Source organism: Rhineura floridana, chromosome 1 (assembly GCF_030035675.1).
Source record: "Rhineura floridana isolate rRhiFlo1 chromosome 1, rRhiFlo1.hap2, whole genome shotgun sequence".
NCBI classification, from domain to species: Eukaryota; Metazoa; Chordata; class Lepidosauria; order Squamata; family Rhineuridae; genus Rhineura; species Rhineura floridana.
Genome location: NC_084480.1, coordinates 289,435,543 through 289,457,141, shown reverse-complemented (window position 1 = coordinate 289,457,141; position 21,599 = coordinate 289,435,543). Strand labels below are relative to the sequence as shown.

At 42.1% G+C, this 21,599-nt stretch overlaps 1 protein-coding gene across 1 annotated transcript in view; it reads right to left on the bottom strand.

The window, feature by feature from the left end:
• The window catches only part of RIMS2 (regulating synaptic membrane exocytosis 2), a 374,923-nt gene that overhangs the window by 179,763 nt on the left and 173,561 nt on the right, over window positions 1–21,599 (bottom strand). Inside the window, 1 exon segment of the mRNA XM_061611686.1 lies at window positions 16,457–16,629. Within this exon segment, the coding sequence (XP_061467670.1) occupies window positions 16,457–16,629 (173 nt within the window).

Here is a 21,599-nt window from a genome sequence, read left to right as displayed (position 1 = left end):
CTGCTGCTGCAAGGACATATTACTCAGAGATTCTCTGAACTGAAGTTGTGGCCTCATTGCATTGTTTTTCTTTTCCTTTTTCTGCATTCCCTGCTCATCTCACACCCTAATAAACACTGGTAGGTAGACAGGGCAAAAATCTGTCTAAGGCTAGATAGAAGTGAGCTCTATTCACCACAGTGGGGTTTACTTCTAAATAAAGATGCATAGGATTATTCTGCAGAAGTATTTTTGTTTTGTTTTTTACTATTTATATTCAGCCATTGTTGATCACAAGATTGTAATTTAATATCTGGAATTTCCTGGCTGTTATTGATTTGGGCACTGTTGTTTTGGTTTATTGCTATTTTGTTAAGTATTTTAACTGGAAACAGCTTCTATAGTTATACATTATGATTACTTGTAGAACAATGTTTATCTCTTTTGTTTTAACTCTTTTGGTTATTCCTCAGTCTTAGGCCTAAAATAACATATTTCATAAAATATTGTAATGATTGCATTTTGCCATTTGCTGCTGCTTTATATTTCAAAGTGGCTAACTTTTCTTTTTATTGAAAATGAATTAATTTATTTTAGGGTACAAAACCAATTGTTAGGCTAGAAATACAATGAAAATAATTTAGTAAGGCTTCCAGTTTTGAGACAGAGACTTCCATACATAAATATACTGAACAGAATATCCTATATCAGGCAAATATAGCATATGACTTCCAGGTGCCACCAGCAAAAAGTGGTAGGTATTAGAAGCACATGAGGGTAATGGCTCCAATCCAAAGAATACTAGTCATGATTATATGCAGCCTTGCAAATAAAGCTGGAAACCTTAATAGCCCATAATAAATGTTACTTATCCACCTGCCTCAGATGCAGATTTTAAAATCCTTTTTTAAAAAAAACAACCCTGCAATTACAGGTACAAAACTGGATTTCTGGAATTATTCTTTCTCAAGAAAGGGGGAAACCAAAGGGGGAAATTCTGGCATTATATCTCTTCCTTGATGTAATGTCCAACAAACAATTCTTCTCCCGCTAGGTCTGGGGTTCTTCAATAAACCTGGGCAAGGACCAAGGTGTTGGTCCAGTAGTTCAGGACATTGTAGTCCTGCAGCTGAAGGAGAAAGAGCAACTTGTCTCAGGAGTGTCTTGCAGCAACTGGCAGAGCTTTATAGTATGGGCTAGGTGAGGGATACAGAACCTCAGGCCCAGCAGTTAAATGCAGTCCTCCAGGACTCTCTATCTGGACCTCAGGATTCTGTCAAGGATACCCACCTGTCACCAGCCCTGCTCTACAGCCTTCTCAAGTACTTTTGCCTGCAATGTTTTCTTGAACTGTAGTAAAGTCTCTTACATGCCTGAAAGGAGATATATGTATACACAGAAACCTCTGCCTTTTCCATGGCTGGATTATAGCTTACTATACAAGGTAAAAATCACCTCCATTGCTCTACCCATCATTGCCTCTGACTCCAACTGCATTTTTCCCCCTGGTCATGCAGGCATGAGGGCATGCAGACCTCAGAAGGTTGCACATGAGCAAATGCGGACCATGGGCTGAAAAAACGTTTCCTACTGTTGAGCTAGGTTGTCAAACTATGTTAAACTATGGAATTTGCTCCCACAAGATGCAGTAATGGCCACCAGCTTGGATGGCTTTAAAAGAAGATTAGACAAATTCATGGAGGACAGGGCTATCAATGGCTACTAGCCATGATGGCTGTGCTCCGCCACCCTAGTCAGAGGCAGCATGCTTCTGAAAACCAGTTGCCGGAAGCCTCTGGAGGGGAGAGTGTTCTTGCACTCGGGTCCTGCTTGCGGGCTTCCCCCAGGCACCTGGTAGGCCACTGTGAGAACAGGATGCTGGACTAGATGGGCCACTGGCCTGATCCAGCAGGCTCTTCTTATGTTCTTATGTTCTTAAGATGAAAGCCCCACCCTCTGAGAGCAGCATCTGGCCAGTTAAAGGGCTGGTGCCTTTTCTCTGCAGCTGTTTGCTTCTTTTAGGTAGTGGGTTTCAAGTGGCAGTCTTTGGAGTTAACTCCTCAGATCTTTCCTGACCCTCCAATCCCATGGTTCAATCATCTTAGGGTAGAGACACATTTACCATTGTGATGGGTCCAGTGTGTCTCCACCTCTCTTTTCTGAAAATGGGGGCACACGATGCTAGTCAAACTCTACCCCTTTTTACTCTAAAACCCTATTCAAATCAGCTTGAGTGTGGTTTTTTATTATTATTATTCATTTTCAGGCAGATTTCACAACTGTCTGGTAGTCCAACCCGTTTGTCTTCCAGGTGTGGCCAATGGAAACGCATTGCTGCAGGCTCAGTCAGAGAAAATTATTGGCCCAACGTTTTGCTGTTGACGGTCCTGAAAGGTCTGAAGTCAGCAGTGGGGAAGGAGGTGTGGTCAGCAGAGGGCAAAGTCGCTTCAAAATGCAGCCAGAAAAACCTTTCTGACTGCTTTTGAAGCAACTAGTGTGCGCACAGCCAGAGTCTAGCGGCAGAGATATCTCCTCAGGAGACACAATGCAGGCTCTAGTGCTAGTGGATCCACATGGAATTAGGATTGCTAGGTGAGAAGTATCCCAAACCCTTTTCAGGGGTGAGCCCCAGTGGTGTCACAGGCAGGCCCTAGTGATGTCACGAGGTGGGCCCTAGTGATATCACTGAGGCTAGGCCCTAGTGATGTCATTAATCACAATACATTAAGCATCAACCACAGATGTTTGGAGCACACCACTCAATAAAAAATTCTCTGATTGGAAATTAAGATAGAAATCTTAGCTAAATGAAGGTGTTTCCAGGTCCAGCTGAAGTGACGGGATCATTCCTTCTCACCTGCTTATGGAGACTGGACAAGAAACATTTAATCTAGCCTACTTGCTTCTGGCAAGAAGGGTTTAAGTGCCCTCAGGCCAGGCCAGTCACCAGAAGGCCATTGTAGGAAGAAGGGAACCTAGTGTTGTGGAGATGTTAGATGGGAGCATTCAGGAGTAAAGATGGATGCTCCTGAAGGCTGCAATTCAAAACACACTTACTAAGGGTCTAAGCTCCATAGAACTTAACTTCTGAGTAGATATGGTTAGGCTTGACTAGGTTTCCTCTGCAAATATATCCATATCAAAGCAGGGTTAGCAACTCCCTGCCTGGAATGCCCTGCCTGCCTTTTAACATGGCTGCTTCAAACTTCTTTATAGACTTGACCCTTCACTACAGAGAGAGGTTTGAGAAAGGAATAAGAGTTAAGAAGATTCTCTACCCTTTCCTGCCTACCATGTGGGCTGCTATAAACTCATTTTGTCAGCCAACCCAATTCCAGCGAGTAAGAATTGACAGATAGAAAACACATATGGTTTGTTCTACCTTCAGAAGCAGGAGTTTGGGAACAACAGCAATTGAAGCCACACTTCCCAGTATGTGAATTCTCTTTTACTACTATTGGGCAAGAAACAAACGATCATGCAAAAACAAGGTGCATCATCAATGGGTTTAAGGGGATTGAGCTGAGCGCATGGAAGCACTGTTGCTGCTTCTATGGATGTAAGGGAGTGAGGTCAGAGGTAAATGAAATGCAAATAGAAAAAGAAAAAGAAAAGGCAGTAATGATTTTCTAAATGCAGTACCATACCAAACACAACAAAATTCCTGTGGGTAAGGCAGAAAACTCAGCATCCCACAACCAGTTTGGGTTCCTAACCAAAAATCAACACTAAAAAAAATAGCAGCCCATCAGCCAACGTCACTGAAACCTCCATGCACCACAACCTGACCCGAGGACTGCAGTTAGTGCAGAATGCTGTATCACAATTGCTGACATGACTGCAATCCTGTCAGTACAGAATATCTCAGCTCTGAAATCTGCACTGGTTGCTGATTTGCTACCAGGCCAAATTCAACGTGTGCTCTCCATGTAACGGGTTCCACATAGTACTTGTGATGGAGAACCTGGTCCCAAGTAATTTGGGCCCTTGAAAATTAATGAAGGAAAAATGGATTTCTTTCTCTTCATTCACACACAACAGGCATTAAAAGGTAAACCTGTGTAGGGAAAAGCAGATATAAGGTCAATGGGGTTTAGCTATTGCCTGGAGGCCAACAAATCCCTCATCAATCACAACCCTGACTTCACTTATTGGCTAAAAACCTGAGAGGGCAGGGATTAAAGCAGCTGGTACTAAAAGAAGTTGGGGGGGGTGACATTTTGGTGCATATCTCTTGAACCAGATCACCTAGAAACTTATTTTTTTAAAAAAATTAAAGCTAAGATTCCAGAGAGTGGGGTGACTCACCCAGAGAGGGCCCCCAAAAAACAGAGTCTCTCAGCGAAAACTGGAGGCCTGGCAACCCTATATGGGATGGACCATCTCCTCCATGGCCCTACTGCTGTAGGAGAGCTCTGCATCCGAGGATTCCTAATCTGGTGCCATGCAAATCCCATTTTTATGGGAAGTGATCTGCATACAGAGTAAATGCATACATTTACTCCTACAGAGACTTAAAGACAAAGTAAATGACCACGTACAACTCTGTCTCTTTAATTTTTTTGCAAGTAGTATCAATGGAAGGGTGTGTATGAACTACATTAGAATCATGACATGGGACAGAAAAGGTCAATTCCTTATACAGTACCCTGCTCTTTTTTTCTGATGAAAATTCCTTCCCCTGCTGCTGTCTGGTAGGGAAAAAAGTTCACTTAGTTATTATTTGCAAACAAATTTAAGAGAGAGAGACATTCATGCCTCTCCACTGCACATCTGGTTTGGCCTTCAGCTCTTCTACACTACAGTTGTTTCTGTATGAAGTATTGCTATCTGGAAAGCTGATATAACCCCTTGTTTGTATTATGGGCAACATACTGTTCCATGCGTCATGACCTAACTTTAGCTTGTGTCGTTTTGTGGGATAATCCTATTCCATTTGCATAACGTTCTCATCTTCTTCAATCCTGAAAATATTTAACAATTTACTATTCATCAAAGGCAGTGCCATAGCCTTAATGACAAAAAGGATGAAAGTACTTAGTGGTGAAAGAGACGCAGACAATTTTCTTGAAATCTGGTACCTGTTTATTGACTTTGCAAGTGATAACGCTGGAGAATGGCAACCACCATCAACACATATAAATCTTTGGAGAAGCTTTTTTAGTAACTTTGATTAATTGCTTTGGGGAGGGTGGTTGTTATGTTCATAGGCTTTAAAAATGCAATGCCAGAGTTAACCCCACAAAATAATAATATTCTAATTTGAGAACATTAAAAGATGTGAATTCTGTTTCAATCTCAGTTTCAAACAAGATGCAACAAAATTTGTCATGTAGTTTGAAGCAAGCCATCCAATTCCTTTCCTGGGAACACGAGCTAGTAAAAGCCTCCATTTGTTTAATTTTGAACTATTTCCCCAGAATTTACTAGAGTCAATAGGAACTCTTGCCTGGTGATCCTCATTCAGAGCATAACACCGATTTATAAAGTTACTTATAAAATCACCTTGGGTGGTTGTGTTAAGCTCAGTGCTACATGCTGATTTCTTTATCATTGATTTTCTATTAATTACAACGGAACAACCTCTGTGACAAGCTACTTGACAGACAAAAATGAACACATCAACTCACAGCAAAAGTTTTACTGGTACCACTTTCCTTATAGCAGTTGTCTTCTGATAGTATTTAAAGTCATAATGATAGGTCCCTAAACTATAAATACTAAAAAACTACATAGCTCATAATTTTGATTCATTCCTGCATGCTTTTATTTCTGCAATCATTTGAATCTATAAAGAAACCAAAATGGTTCTGTGGGTAGAAGGAAAGCTATAACATTATTTTCACATTCGAATATGGCATGATGTTTGTGGGTCTATTTTTGGAATGTTAAAATCTGACATTAACAGCTGGTATAGCACAGTGGGGAGGACAGCCTGGCTGGGAGTCCAGAGCCTGTGAGTTCAAATTCCCGCTCTTGTCTCCTGAGTGTAAAGGGCCAGCTGAAGATCACTGCCACAGGGCGTGGCTCAGGGATTATGTGTCCTGCCACCTGTGCAGTTGTGGTCAAGCTGCATAGTCTCAAGGAGCCCAGTTGCCCCCCAGCTGGCAGTTGCGGACAAGGAAGGGGCTGGCTTGTGCAGCTGTGGCAAGCTGAGCAGGCTCTAGCCAGCTGGGGAGGACTAGCCTTAGAGGAAGGCAATGGTAAACCCCCTCAGAACGCCGCTTACCATGAAATCCCTATTCATAGGGTTGCCATAAGTCAGGATAGACTTGAAGGCAGTCCATTTCCATTTTTCAAAATCTGGCATTATTTGTCAAATGCCACTAACAATTTTTAATGTCCACCAAATTACTACTCCAGAATAATTTGTCTACAATATTCAGATTATTTAACAATATAAATGCTCTTTCTAGATTACAAATGCAAACATGAATTTCATAACTTGTAGCATTACTTTTCTTTTCTGAAAAATTGTTTATCCTATAAACAAATTCTACTTGCAATGATTTGTTATCAGCAGATGTCTGTAACTGTACAGAACGAATCTCTAATTAATGACTACTTGATTATTTGGAAGCTTCACAAACACTTTCTGTCAGTTCTGTCTATAATATCTGAAGCAGTAGGCTCCTTGTTCAATGAGCAGCGGAAAAGTACTTGTACTGCAGAAATGAGAATGTTTGCCACAGAACCCTATCTTTCTCCAAATTAGTACCATTTACACAGGAAGGAGACACTTCCAACTAGTCAATTATATAATCTTTTCTCTTGATTCAAAGAGAAGAATCACATGTTATTTTATAAATATTATATATGACAGTTTATAACTGCATAAGAACAGAAAGACTTCAGAAGAGTCCCTTGTCATGCCAAATTCATCTGTACTCAATGCTGGACACTGCTGCTAGAGGCGACTATGTAGAAAACATCAGACACTTCTTTCTTTCATGTAACCAACTACATATACATTAAAATTATAAAATCAAATCTGTCCCTCCACAATTCCCCTAAGTGTCTCTAAAACACAGTTAAGCCTGCATTTGGCCCTAGGTAAACACCCAAGGTGCCACAATGCTAGCCCTTTTATTTAGAACTGACACTATTAGCACACTTGGGTTTTCTGGAGAATCCAGATGATATCACTTCCAAATGGTGCTGCATCCCAGTGTTTTCTCTGTTGTTCTCTTATCTTTTTAAAGACATAATGGTCTCTCTCACACTAGGCAAGAGCAGAAAACATGTGGCCCACCAGATTTTGGGCTCCAGCTCCTATCAGCCCCAGCCCTAGTAGTTAATGGTCAGGGATTATAGTAGTTGTATCTCAACAATATCTGGAGGGCCACAGATTAGCCACCTCAGAAGTCCAGCCCAAGATGTTTTGTTGCCCAAGGTGGAGCCCCTCCACTCTGGCAGTAAAAATACAATAATAATAGATAACTAAAACTTTGCTGGCCTTTCATGATGCCCCAAACCTGCTGCCTAAAACAGCCATCTCACTCATTTTGCTCTGCAATTGCAACTGTGCTAAGTTTCCACTGATTTTTCACTTCCATGTATACACACTGTATCAGGGAGGACATATCGATCTTACTCTGCCATGAATGATCGCCAATGAATGAATGAATGAATGAATGATCTACCTAGAAGTGTAGGGCTGAAGGCAAGTTTATATTTTATAATAGCTTATTCTTCAACTGCTGGGGCAGGATCTGCAAGGGGAAGCCATGTTCTAATACAATGGCAATGATTTCTTTATTGTTAATGCTGCATTTTTGAATGTTCAAAGTGTTTCACCCCTGTAAAGCAAGTTGGTATTGTTATCCCATATTGCAAATGGAGTGTGTGTTGAGCCTAAGAGGAAAAGCTTGTTTATGGCCAGATTTGACCTAGAGACGTCCAGCTTTATAGCTTCTGCTTAGTTGCTTCTTTTCTTTTTGACTTCAAAAGAGGAAACTTCACAAAAATGAGGGGATTGGTAAAAAGAAAGCTGAAAAACAAAGTCCAGAGGGTCACATCACTTGAAAATGCTTGGAAGTTGTTTAAAAACACTATATTAGAAGCTCAACTGGAGTGCATACCGCAGATCAGAAAAGGTACCGCCAGGGCCAAGAAGATGCCAGCATGGTTAACGAGCAAAGTTAAGGAAGCTCTTAGAGGCAAAAAGTCTTCCTTCAGAAAATGGAAGTCTTGTCCGAATGAAGAAAATAAAAAAGAACACAAACTCTGGCAAAAGAAATGCAAGAAGACAATAAGGGATGCTAAAAAAGAATTTGAAGAGCACATTGCTAAGAACATAAAAACCAACAACAAAAAATTCTATAAATACATTCAAAGCAGGAGACCATCTAGGGAGATAATTGGACCCTTGGATGATAAGGGAGTCAAAGGTGTACTAAAGAACGATAAGGAGATTGCAGAGAAGCTAAATGAATTCTTTGCATCTGTCTTCACAGTGGAAGATATAGGGCAGATCCCTGAACCTGAACTAACATTTGCAGGAAGGGATTCTGAGGAACTAAGACAAATAGTGGTAACGAGAGAGGAAGTTCTAAGCTTAATGGACAATATAAAAACTGACAAATCACCGGGCCCGGATGACATCCACCCGAGAGTTCTCAAAGAACTCAAAGGTGAAATTGCTGATCTGCTAACTAAAATATGTAACTTGTCCCTCGGGTACTCCTCCGTGCCTGAGGACTGGAAAGTGGCAAATGTAACGCCAATCTTCAAAAAGGGATCCAGAGGGGATCCCGGAAATTACAGGCCAGTTAGCTTCTGTCCCTGGAAAACTGGTAGAAAGTATTATTAAAGCTAGATTAACGAAGCACATAGAAGAACAAGCCTTGCTGAAGCAGAGCCAGCATGGCTTCTGCAAGGGAAAGTCCTGTCTCAGTAACCTATTAGAATTCTTTGAGAGTGTCAACAAGCATATAGATAGAGGTGATCCAGTGGACATAGTGTACTTAGACTTTCAAAAAGCGTTTGACAAGGTACCTCACCAAAGGCTTCTGAGGAAGCTTAGCAGTCATGGAATAAGAGGAGAGGTCCTCTTGTGGATAAGGAATTGGTTAAGAAGCAGAAAGCAGAGAGTAGGAATAAACGGACAGTTCTCCCAATGGAGGGCTGTAGAAAGTGGAGTCCCTCAAGGATCGGTATTGGGACCTGTACTTTTCAACTTGTTCATTAATGACCTAGAATTAGGAGTGAGCAGTGAAGTGGCCAAGTTTGCTGACGACACTAAATTGTTCAGGGTTGTTAAAACAAAAAGGGATTGCGAAGAGCTCCAAAAAGACCTCTCCAAACTGAGTGAATGGGCGGAAAAATGGCAAATGCAATTCAATATAAACAAGTGTAAAATTATGCATATTGGAGCAAAAAATCTGAATTTCACATATACGCTCATGGGGTCTGAACTGGCGGTGACCGACCAGGAGAGAGACCTTGAGGTTGTAGTGGACAGCACGATGAAAATGTCGACCCAGTGTGCGGCAGCTGTGAAAAAGGCAAATTCCATGCTAGCAATAATTAGGAAAGGTATTGAAAATAAAACAGCCGATATCATAATGCCGTTGTATAAATCTATGGTGCGGCCGCATTTGGAATACTGTGTACAGTTCTGGTCGCCTCATCTCAAAAAGGATATTATAGAGTTGGAAAAGGTTCAGAAGAGGGCAACCAGAATGATCAAGGGGATGGAGCGACTCCCTTACGAGGAAAGGTTGCAGCATTTGGGGCTTTTTAGTTTAGAGAAAAGGCGGGTCAGAGGAGACATGATAGAAGTGTATAAAATTATGCATGGCATTGAGAAAGTGGATAGAGAAAAGTTCTTCTCCCTCTCTCATAATACTAGAACTCGTGGACATTCAAAGAAGCTGAATGTTGGAAGACAAAAGGAAGTACTTCTTTACTCAGCGCATAGTTAAACTATGGAATTTGCTCCCACAAGATGCAGTAATGGCCACCAGCTTGGATGGCTTTAAAAGAAGATTAGACAAATTCATGGAGGACAGGGCTATCAATGGCTACTAGCCATGATGGCTGTGCTGTGCCACCCTAGTCAGAGGCAGCATGCTTCTGAAAACCAGTTGCCGGAAGCCTCAGGAGGGGAGAGTGTTCTTGCACTCGGGTCCTGCTTGCGGGCTTCCCCCAGGCACCTGGTTGGCCACTGTGAGAACAGGATGCTGGACTAGATGGGCCACTGGCCTGATCCAGCAGGCTCTTCTTATGTTCTTATGTTCTTATTTTCAGCAAGATGTGGTAAGCCAAGCACAGCAGACAGAGAAAGAAGCTGGCTGATAAAGGGCTGCTGCCTCTTCTTCCTCCACCTCCCCATCTCATCCTCTCATACTTCTCATAGTGGCTATGGTGGGATGGCTGATTGGGATGAGAGCTGGTTTTTCTCTTGAAGTGCCCTCTGTGTTTCAACATGAGAGGGGAAAAAAACAGTTGCCATGTCATCCCAGAAGCCAAGTGTCTGGTAGCACCCCAAGTCCATGCTCATTATCTTTTCTCTTGGTGAGGAAGCCAGCAAAGCTGGATGGGAGCAGATGGGCCAGCAGCAGTGAGTAGACCGCAGTGTGTTGACAGCAGTGGCACAGAATGGGTGGACTAATAATTAGATGGGGGTGTACATGCTCACTCTACTGTTCCCCTGATCTGCTTGCCTGAGCTTAGAGGCTCACCTTGCCACATGGCAGAGTAGGCTTCACACTACTGAGGCTTTGCTCTTCTGCAATCAGCCAGAAATGGGTCGATCATTATGGTTCCAAAATGACACAGTACAGTAATAAATGTCCCATTACAACTCCATAAAGTCTGTCTCCCCACAAAGGCAAAAGTGGAGAACACATTACTACACCTTAAATAACAATTTCAAGGGAAAAAACAAAATGAAAATTATAGAGAAAAAAGCAAATGTTGGCCATTCAAATGAGATAAGACACTATACTGCTGTGAAGTGTTTGATGGGTGCCATTGGAAGTGTAACCAGGCAGTGCAGCCAGAAAATGCAGGGAAAGCCATGCAGAAAGGTAGGGCTTCCCCATTCATGCCCCCAACTGCTCAGAGACCACTTTCTGTGAGGTGAATCAACAGAAGTTTAGCAACCACACAATTATGTTGACAGTTGGACAAAATGTCAAAACAAATGATCTCACAAAAGATGGGATGGCAACACTGGGATTGACAGATTTGTAGCAAACACCTTTTTTAGAAATGTCAAGTTAGAGACTGGGCAGTCATTAGTTAAGCATTGATGATGATTATTATTTAAGCATATAAAGCACTGGCAAGATATGATCCCAATGTCTGATCTCGATTAGTAGCCTATTGGCTTATTTGGAACTAACTGACATTTCCAAAGGCATCTCATTGTAGTTGAACAACCATGAACAACATATTGTAGTTGGCTAACCTACATTAACACATTCTAGTTGGTAATCTAATCATGACCAGGCTATTTTTATTCCAGAACAGGTTGCAGCTGGTATACCAGCCTTAGCTGACATAGACATAAGTGTCATCTGCATATGGGTGCCTCCCAAACCCAAGCTCTAGATGACCTCACTCAGCAATTTCCATATAAATGTTAAAAAGCACAAAGGAGAAGATTTAATCCTTTGACCTGTGACCCAGTGTACATGCCACAGGATTATACAGTAATCTTCTAGCATCATCTTTTTGTTGGCGTGTGTGCGTTGTTGTGTGAAACAGCATACATTACGTTGGAGTTAAGTTGAGCAAGAAACTTCTTCAGAGCATTAGAGCATGTTAAGAGTCTTTCTTAAGACATTAAGGCTTTTCAGCAGTTCCCCCCCCCCCAGCTCTACAGCACATTTCTCTCCGAAAGCAAAAGTAAGACAGCCTCTCAGGTCAGAGGCATGATGCAGAAGGACACAACTCACAGACTCTGTTAGAACTTTCCCAGTCTATATCTTGATGGTTACCATAACAACGGCCTTCACTGTCCGTTCCCAGACTGGGCAAAGACATAACTCCTCTTAACTTTCAAAACTTTCAGACTTGATGGAAAACTACTAGGCCTCATGCCAACAAGCCCCCCTTTTTCTCATCATGTCTGTCAGTTACAAAGAAATTTCAACAATACATAGTCATACAGTAATACATTTCTACAATACCTCTTGCAATACATTTCAGTACATTGCATCATACATTTTCAGTTCAGTACAGTTCAAAATTACATTTCAGTACAGTTCAAAACTTTATTCACTCAAACTTTGGTTGAACACATGTCAAATAAAGTGTCTCAGCATCCATATCTACAACTTTATTCATTCCAGGACTTGTTATTAATCCCACGGTAAATCTTTCAGGCGGTTTGCCTAAATTTGCTCTTGTAGAGCGTCTTAAAGCTGGAACTTCTGCCCTCTCAGCTCCTCCATCTGAGCTGCTTGTACTTGGTACAGCCTGATCAGCCAATTCCATTTCCTCAGCCTTGCGTTTCTTATTTCTAAATGTCTGTGATTGTGTTCGTGTTTGTGTGTCATCTGTTCCTGTAAGAATAACTGTCTGCCTTTGATCCCAAGGCTTTTCTGAGACTTTAATGCTTCTGCTCAGAATGAACTGCTGTGTTTCTGGACACCAAACTCTGAAATATGCATTCTGAAATCCCAAAACAAAACCTTGCTGTGCTCTGGGCGCAAGCTTGCCCCTCCTTTTTCCCTGTGGAATGTGGATCCAGCACCTTGCCCCGAATTTTTGAATGTGTTCTATTTTAGGCTTTCTGCCAGTAAGTTTCTCATAAGGAGACATTCCAAGTGCACTGTGTAACACCCTGTTGTGAATGTAATTCGCATAAAGAATTGCTTCTGCCCAGAAAGAATTCCCTAAACTGCAATCCATCAGCATGGCTCTCATTGCTTCCCCAAGCACCCTATTTTTTCTCTCAGCAGTTCCATTGGAAAACGGGCTAAATGGAGCAGTGAAATTCTGGTTTATTCCCTTACTCTCCAGAAAGTCACTCAATGCCTTATTCGTGAATTCCCCACCTTGGTCCGAGCGTATAGCCCCCACCGTGACGCCGTGTTGAGTTTCGATTCTCTTAATGAACAGTTTCAGCTTCTGCTCAGCTTCACTTTTATGCTTTAACAGAAAAACATGACAAAATCTTGAAAAATCATCTACCAGTACCATGAAGAATTTCGCACCTCCTCGTGAAGCATTTATTGGCCCTGATAAATCAACATGAACTAGCTGGTAGGGAGCTGTTGTGGTTCTCTCAGCCTCCTGGTTTATTGGTGCAATAGTCATTTTAGCTTTATTACATGCATCACAATCCATTAACTGTCCACAATCCTTTAAACGCATGTTTTCACTGTGCAAAGGGGTTTTCTTTATCGTGTCAAGGTTTGCATGCCCCAGCCTATGATGCCATTCATGGACGCAGCCCTAATGTACCTGTGCCTCAGCATTTAACACAGCACACCCTGCTTGACTGCTCTTTATTACATACTGTGAATCATTAAGGCTTCCCTGCAAACACACTTGATCTCCCCTCATTATATAACATTGGTCTTTGTGGAACAAAATTGAATAATTACAACTCACCAGTTTGCTCACTGATAAAATATTATGAGCCAATTCCGGAACAAACAAACAATCTGACATTATCCCAAGCTTGTCAAACTTCACCAGTCCACGGGCTTCCACCCGTTTATGTGATCCATCAGCAAGTTGCACAAAATCCTGCACTTTTTCTGAAGTGTAAAACAAACTTCTGTCTTTGATTAATATATGGCTTGCCCCACTGTCAAGAAGCCAATTAACAGGTCGTAATTCTTGAGACTTCTGTTTACAAACAAAGTTCACACTGCCTTGCTTCAAGCCTCCGTCCCTGGAGTTTCGCTTGATTGCACAGTTTTTTTTCGGAGATGCCCACGAGCCCCACAGGCAAAACAAGACTTCAGCCGCTGCTGCTCCCGCTTGTTTTCCTGTCTGCTTTCGACAGCCTGCTCCGGTTCGGCACTTTTCTCCTCCTTGCTTCTGACAGCTTCCATCAGCTCGGCTCTCTGCGCCTCCTGCCTCTGCTGCCATTCCTGGGACAAATCCTGCAACGCGTCCCACATCTGTTTAGCCGACGGCTCATCTCTCACACACATCAGTTGAGAATCCGATAGAGCCAAGATTATAAACGCCTGCGCCCTCTGGTCTCGACGCTTCCAGGCCGCGGTCAATACCGCCGGGGGTGGTTCATCTATAATGTCCCATAAATCCTCTGTTATCAGCAAAGCCCGCATCCTCGGCTTCCAGCTGCCATAATTCTTTTCATTAAGCCATTCCATCGGCAAGCCTCCCCCAGACAGGTTTACAGCCATGTTGCTCACCTCCGTCTGGTTCAATCAATCAAGCTGCCCTCTCTGGAACTCCGTCTGCCGTTCAGACCAGCAACTTACTCCCGTGTAATGCGCTGTGGATCTGGGCCCATAACCCCTGTTGGCGTGTGTGCGTTGTTGCGTGAAACAGCATACATTACGTTGGAGTTAAGTTGAGCAAGAAACTTCTTCAGAGCATTAGAGCATGTTAAGAGTCTTTATTAAGACATTAAGGCTTTTCAGCAGTTCCCCCCCCCCCAGCTCTACAGCACATTTCTCTCCGAAAGCAAAAGTAAGACAGCCTCTCAGGTCAGAGGCATGATGTAGAAGGACACAACTCACAGACTCTGTTAGAACTTTCCCAGTCTATATCTTGATGGTTACCATAACAACGGCCTTCACTGTCCGTTCCCAGACTGGGCAAAGACATAACTCCTCTTAACTTTCAAAACTTTCAGACTTGATGGAAAACTACTAGGCCTCATGCCAACACTTTTAACACTGGATCTGAAGAGAGGAGTGGAATCACCAAAACACTCCCCCCCCAGCTCACAAACTGAAGTGCCTACCCAAAAGGATACTATCTGTCCTACGCATGGTCAACCTTCAGGGCAACAAAGATTGAAAGAGATTCAGATAATCAGTGGGCAGTAGCTCCAAAACACACAAAGGAATTTCTCCAGGCAGCATTTGCTTGGGCTGAATTACATGTTATGTGTAGCTGCATGACCCTTTTTCCAATGGATTGTGTTTTTTAAAAATGCAAAGCTGATAGCTTCAGGTTGAGTTGAGAATTGTTTGAGGGTAAGGAGAGCAGAAGTGACTGTTTAACCCCTTACTTCCCATCAGTTTTTGGTTCTGACAATCTTTCAACATGCAGCTTTCTCCCAGGGTGGGAGATGATACAAGGAGCAGTAAATTATTCAACAGCAAATCACCATAATTTCCAAAATGAGAAACAGACTATTTGTAGCATAAATTGTTTTTCTTCTATTTCTGTAACAAATTGTTTTTCACACTGAAAATTATTCAAGCATGTTACATACAGTATGTAGCTCAATAAATGAGAACTTACTTCTATACATAAGGCTTTATTCAGCATATCCAATTAAGGGACTTCAAGCAGTAGGGCAGAGAAATCTCTCTGCCTGAAACACTGCAGAGCTGGATCTCAAAAATATTGCCAATCTGGGTTGACAATACTGAGTTAAATGGATCATTGCTCTAGCTAAGTACAAGATGGGTCTTTATAGCTTTGCGTATATGCAACACATGATTGACTCTAGCTGTAACTGGAGAAATACATTTTAGGTAATTTAAAAGCAGTTCCCGCTGACTAACAATTTAAAGTTTGAGCTATACTGGGCTGCTTCAAACACAATGAAATTTCTAAATAAAAATTACATTCACATAGGAATATGAGTGCCCTAACATACATGACAAATGCATACGTCTATTTTGCTAAATAGTCTACAGAAAAACTGTGGCAATAATATATATGTGTGTGATATGGTCTATACATATGAATTCATCAAACATGATGGAGTTTATGTAGGGCACATAGGATGTTATAGCCATGTCATAGTTATATTGTGCATAATGATATGATGTGGCCCACAGAATACCTCTCTCTACCTTGCTAACTTTTCTTTTGTTAAGGTACTTTGGGAGTTTATTAAGAAGGCTGAGGGGGGATCACCTTCTCTCAAAACCTGTCTTATACTATCATTTTCCTTCTCTTTCATCTGCGAATAAATAGCTATTTCATCATTTGTATATGAAAATCACAGTCATACCTTTCCTATGCATAGTGTGCCAATGAGCACCCCAGAGTCATGTCCATCTGTTAGGAGAGATCTTTGCCTGCTTCAGGTCTTGCTCAAGTTATAGCAACAATGTCTTGTCATGAGCAGCCTTTGCAATACTGGAAATGCTATCATTTTTTCTATGCCAAGATTAAATAGCTAGCAATACATATTATTATACACACAACTGGAATTATATAAATATTAAATAGTAACAAGAGAACAGGAAAGTGAGGAAAATAATTGAATTGCAAACTCTTGAACCTTTTGGAGACTAAGGGTATTCTGTGGGCAATCCACCTTTCCACCGGACTGGGGTGAGTTGGATTCTGCGGATACCCGGCTGTGCCAGGCTCCGCCGACATCCACTGGCAGCAGCCCTCTGCTGCAGCTGAGCCATGGCACCAACAGAAGCCTGCTGGCACTGCCAGGGGTCCACTGGGGACAGAGGGCTGACTGAAGCCGATGGGAGCCCCCAGAAGGGGTGTTCTGGGGGCATGGTGGGGGAGGAGCTGTGGGGGGATTTTGCGAGATACTCTTCACATTCAGAGCCCTCCCCTGGGTCCCACTGCACCCACAAACTAGTAAAAAATTGTAACGAGCCTCTATGGGGAGTATTTACTCCCTGGGAGGCTGATTTTTTGAGCCAGTGCTTCCCAGCCTGCTCCTGCACACAGCTCCTGACGGAGCAGATGTTCAGCTGGGCCAGAAGCTCCAGAGAAGGAGGAGGATCCCACGGAGCTTTCCACCAAGTCCTCTTCCACCAGCTCCCCTTCTGCTGGCTCCCCGATGTTTGGATTGCTCTACAAGTGAAAAATGGAAGTGCCACTCCTAGCTGTGCTTAAAAGCTGGTGTGAGAAACATATGACTAAGGGGTCCCACAGATTTAGGATACCGAATTCATATCTCATCCACCAGATGTCAAATTCTACTTGAGGCAATCTATTATCACCAGTTTTGTTTTTGTTCTCTCTCACGCTTGATTGATTTGATTAATGATAAATTCTGAGGCTCCCTTTCACCCTTATCTTTCCTGACTAATTTTCATCATAAATTTAAAGCTTGCCATTCTCTTTTTGTGGTTCCTTCCATACTTGATTTTTAAACACCCTTCTTACTGTTGGACCCTGGAAGTTAAGCAGTTCTCACATGGCTAAACCATGGCAATCTGCTGTATTTTTTTAAAACTTGCATTCTTTATATTCCTAGTAAGTTATACAGCTTACCAGATGACCTTGGCAAGTCACTGGCTTCATTTGTTCATAAAGTTAAACCATGGATTACCATTACAACAATAAGCTGCAGAGAACCTCTGGCTTACGTGCACGCACACACACACACACGGACGTATGCACAGACACATCTTTTTTGGCATGGCTGCAAGGAAAACATCGGAAGCTTCCACTTTCACTTCTGTTTTAGATTAAACAAAATTTAATGTGTCATTCAAACACTTTCGTTGTTATGTGCCTTCATGTCAATTACAACGTATGGAGATCCTATGAATCAGCGACCTCCAACAGCATCTGTCATGAACCACCCTGCTCAGATCTTGTAAGTTCAGGTCTGTGGCTTCCTTTATGGAATCAATCCATCCCTTGTTTGGCCTTCCTCTTTTTCTACTCCCTGCTGTTTTTCCCAGCATTATTGTCTTTTCTAGTGAATCATGTCTTCTCACGGTGTGTCCAAAGTATGATAACTTCAGTTTCATCATTTTAGCTTCTAATGATAGTTCTGGTTTAATTTGTTCTAACACCCAATTATTTGTCTTTTTTGTGGTCCATAGTATGTGCAAAGCTCTCCTCCAACACCACATTTCAAATGAGTTGATTTTTCTCTTATCCACTTTTTTCACTGTACAACTTTCACATCCATACATAGAGACCAAACTCTATAAACTATTATTAATCTTAACTACAGTTAGTTGAAACAAACCACATTATGAAGCTGGCTTGTTTCAACAAATCATAATTAAGATTGATTGCATTTTGCATAATCTAATGTGGAAGCAAAATTGTCCAAACTCCTCCTTGTGGTCACACCTAAGGAGGGGAGGGAGGAGTCTGCAAGACCAAGGCTCATAATAGTTCACTGTGATGCCATAATTGGTTCAGGCTTGTTGGGGTCCCTGGGGCACCATCAAATTATAGCTTGTGGGATCAGTTGTTGCATCCAAAGGATAAGGACAGGATGCTTGCAGTACTGAGGCCAACCATGCCCCCTATAGATCCCTGTCCATCATGGTTGGTAAAATCTAGTAGGATGGGTCCAGGGCATGGTCAATGCCTCATTATGGGAGGGAGTTTTGCCCATTGCCTTGAAAGAGGCAATGGTGTGGCCCCTCTTGAAGAGGTCCTCCCTGGATCCAGAGTTGAGCTGTCAGACACTCTCAAGACAATGAATATAATTAAGGAGCACTTGGAGCCAATCAGTACTTGACCTGTCAACTAAAAATGGAGCAAAGGACAAAGAGCATGAAATTAAGGAAGCAATTTGATTTGGTAGGTGTTAGTCAGCAAGCTTGATTTAGTTACATTTTTCAAAAAGTTGTAATTCAGGATAATCACGGCTAACAAGAGGCAAAAATTAAACTAAGGCCTCATTGAATGCAATAGGATGTCCATCAGAGTAGACATGTTAGGATTACACTGTTCAGGGCCAGCACCAGACTGTAGCGGGTCCTCGAAGGCAGGAGTGACAGTGATGGGGCTGTACTACTGCCACCGCCAGGAGCTTAGATAGGCCCAGTTGCGTCAGAGTTCTAGTCCACTGCGAGTACACATCTCCCATCACCCAAGATGGTAGCAGGGGCATGTTGACACCCATGCCGCCATCTTGGGTGATGGTAACCATGCTGTGCAGCATGCTGACACTGCAAAGCAGCATTGCGGGAAGTGTCATGGCCAGCCCACACTGGTGGTGGGGGTGTTGCCTAGGAGGATGGCTCCCACTCCACGATCCACACCAGTATCAGCTCACAGGCCACACTCTCCATGACCCAATGCTAGCATGAATTGCTGAGCGGGAGCTACATCCAGCCAGCCCTAGCAGCAAGGAGCCATCTCAGTCTCAGGGGCCCTCAGACAGTGGCCAACCTGGCCACCCACTGGCACTGTTAAAACCAATCCAGATTTTAAACTCTAATGTCTAAAGATAAACCATCTAATGTAATCAAAACTAAAAGTGTAATCAGCATTAAAATCAAACTAGATATACATATTAAGGAATAAATGTCACTGAACATGGTAGGACTCATTTCTAGGTAAACATGCATAGAATTCTGCTGCAAGTCATTCTATCCACAGAGGTAAGTTTGTAAATGTAAAGTTCCAGAAACAAGGACACAAAGAAAATGAATTCATTAAGCTTTTCAACTTATATGATTCCAAGGCACATATACCAATATTTTTATGTGGCTAAGGGTTTCCCTGCCGGGTGGGAATATATTAATTAAGGCCATATTTAATATATTAAATAAGACTGCTATAGAATAAGAACATTCATAAACTACAATTTGTGGAGGAGGAGAAAATGGCCGCGCCTACAGCAAGTATATTTTTCTCTCTCTGGTCTGGCAGAGATTTGGGCATTTTGAACAATTAGAATAATCTCTTAGAGACTTTATATTTTGTGTTGCTGCATTATCTGTTCACTCCTTAACCTTGGACTTCAAAGTATATGCAACTAGCTATAAAGATTAATCATCGCATTGCCCCACGGCTGAGCTCACTTGTTCTTCCGTCTACGTTCCTCATTGTGGAGAAAGTGGCGATTCATTAAGAAACAGGAATCTTATCTACTTACAGTGTAGTTTGTTTGTTATTAAATTCTCCATCTCCTGGGAACCTTGTTGTTGTAATTATTAGCCTATTACCCCTAGGCTCTGTGAGGTACTGGGGAAATATGGTTCTTACAAGGAAAAGATGTAAAGAACTTGATTTAGTGCCTGAGTTAGTCCTGGGACGCCCACAGTTTCGTCAATCTAAAATCTCGCAGTACTTCTCTCCCAAAAATGAAGAACAAATGGACATGGGGTCAGCTACCTCTCCACATTCTTCCTCATTATTACATGAGCTCGATTGGTCCATCAATTACAAAAATATTAACTACAGTTTTGATGATTTCCATAAAGATCAGACGCCTTTAAATTTGGCTAAGGAAATATTAGCTGCTGAAGGCGGGGTTCCTCTCAAGGTTGGAGTAGAAAACACGATTTTCAGTGTGGAAGAACCACCTAAGGAAGAACCACCTAAGGATATATCTCAACCACCATCTGTTTTGCCTCCTGATTTATCGCCCAAGGTATCATCCCTGGATTATTTGGCTGGTTGGTTTTGTCTATTATTGGGAGAAATGGAAGCAGTGAAAGGGTTCTCCTCAGAATGTAACAACCTTCTGACCACCCTAGTCAACGGTATGAGAGTTTTCACTCAAGGGGGTCAAACCATCTTAAATGATGGTAGACAATCCTCGGGATTAACAACGACGGAAATTAAGAAAAAGACTAAAGTCAAAATTAAGAAACCTAAGGGGAAGTGTCCTCCTAAAAAAAAGACCAAAAATATCAAGAATTTTAAACCCCCGAAATACAAGAAAATGGATTTCAAACCTCTTTTCAAACTCTTAGATCCTATTAAGACCTCACCGAAATTACGCTCTACTCCCCAAGTCAAAGTCACCATGAAGCCAAATATAGGAACTTTAAATACCCAGACGGAATCTAGAGTCTATTTTTCTCCCTTAAATTCTATGGCTGATAAAGCTCCACCAGTCTCCATCATCCCTATTACCCCTCTTCGGAATCCTATTCCCCTAGGAAGTTCTATACAGAAGATCAAGCTTAACCCGTCAACATGTATAAAGCCTCACTGGAAATTGACCTTGTCTTCAAACTCGATCGTTTTGCTAAACTACTCGATGTCTTGTGGATTACAGTTCGAACTGAAAAGACAATTAATGTATTTTTTAGACTCTCTTTTTATTGGCTACTTCCAGGTTTCCTCTATTAATCATATTAAATTTCTCCCACCTAATTGTGGTGTTCCACGGATAATTGTCTCTTTTTCATCACCTGACCCGGTGAGGTTCGTGTTTGAGAATAAAATTGTTCTTGAGAATGTGGGGGTTTCGGTTTCAAGACTCTTCATCAATTCAGCACTCCCACATCCCTTATTTTCCATCAAACCACCATCAGTGAATGCTTCTTATCACTGCCCTCATGTACAGTCCATAAAAATGCCCAGTTCTCCACATATACCTGAGCCATCTACTCTGGACAAAGGTTCCTACCATACACCTTTTTGTCCTAAAACTCCTTTGGCGGAGTCTCTTTTATATACTGAGGAGAAACAGCTGATCCACTCATATTGGGCTCTACCAAAAGCAGAACAAGTGGCAATTATTTCAAGACTCTCCAGTCTTATATCACTACTGGAAAATGCCCATGAATCCCACTTATAAGAATTTCTTGTCCGCAGCGATA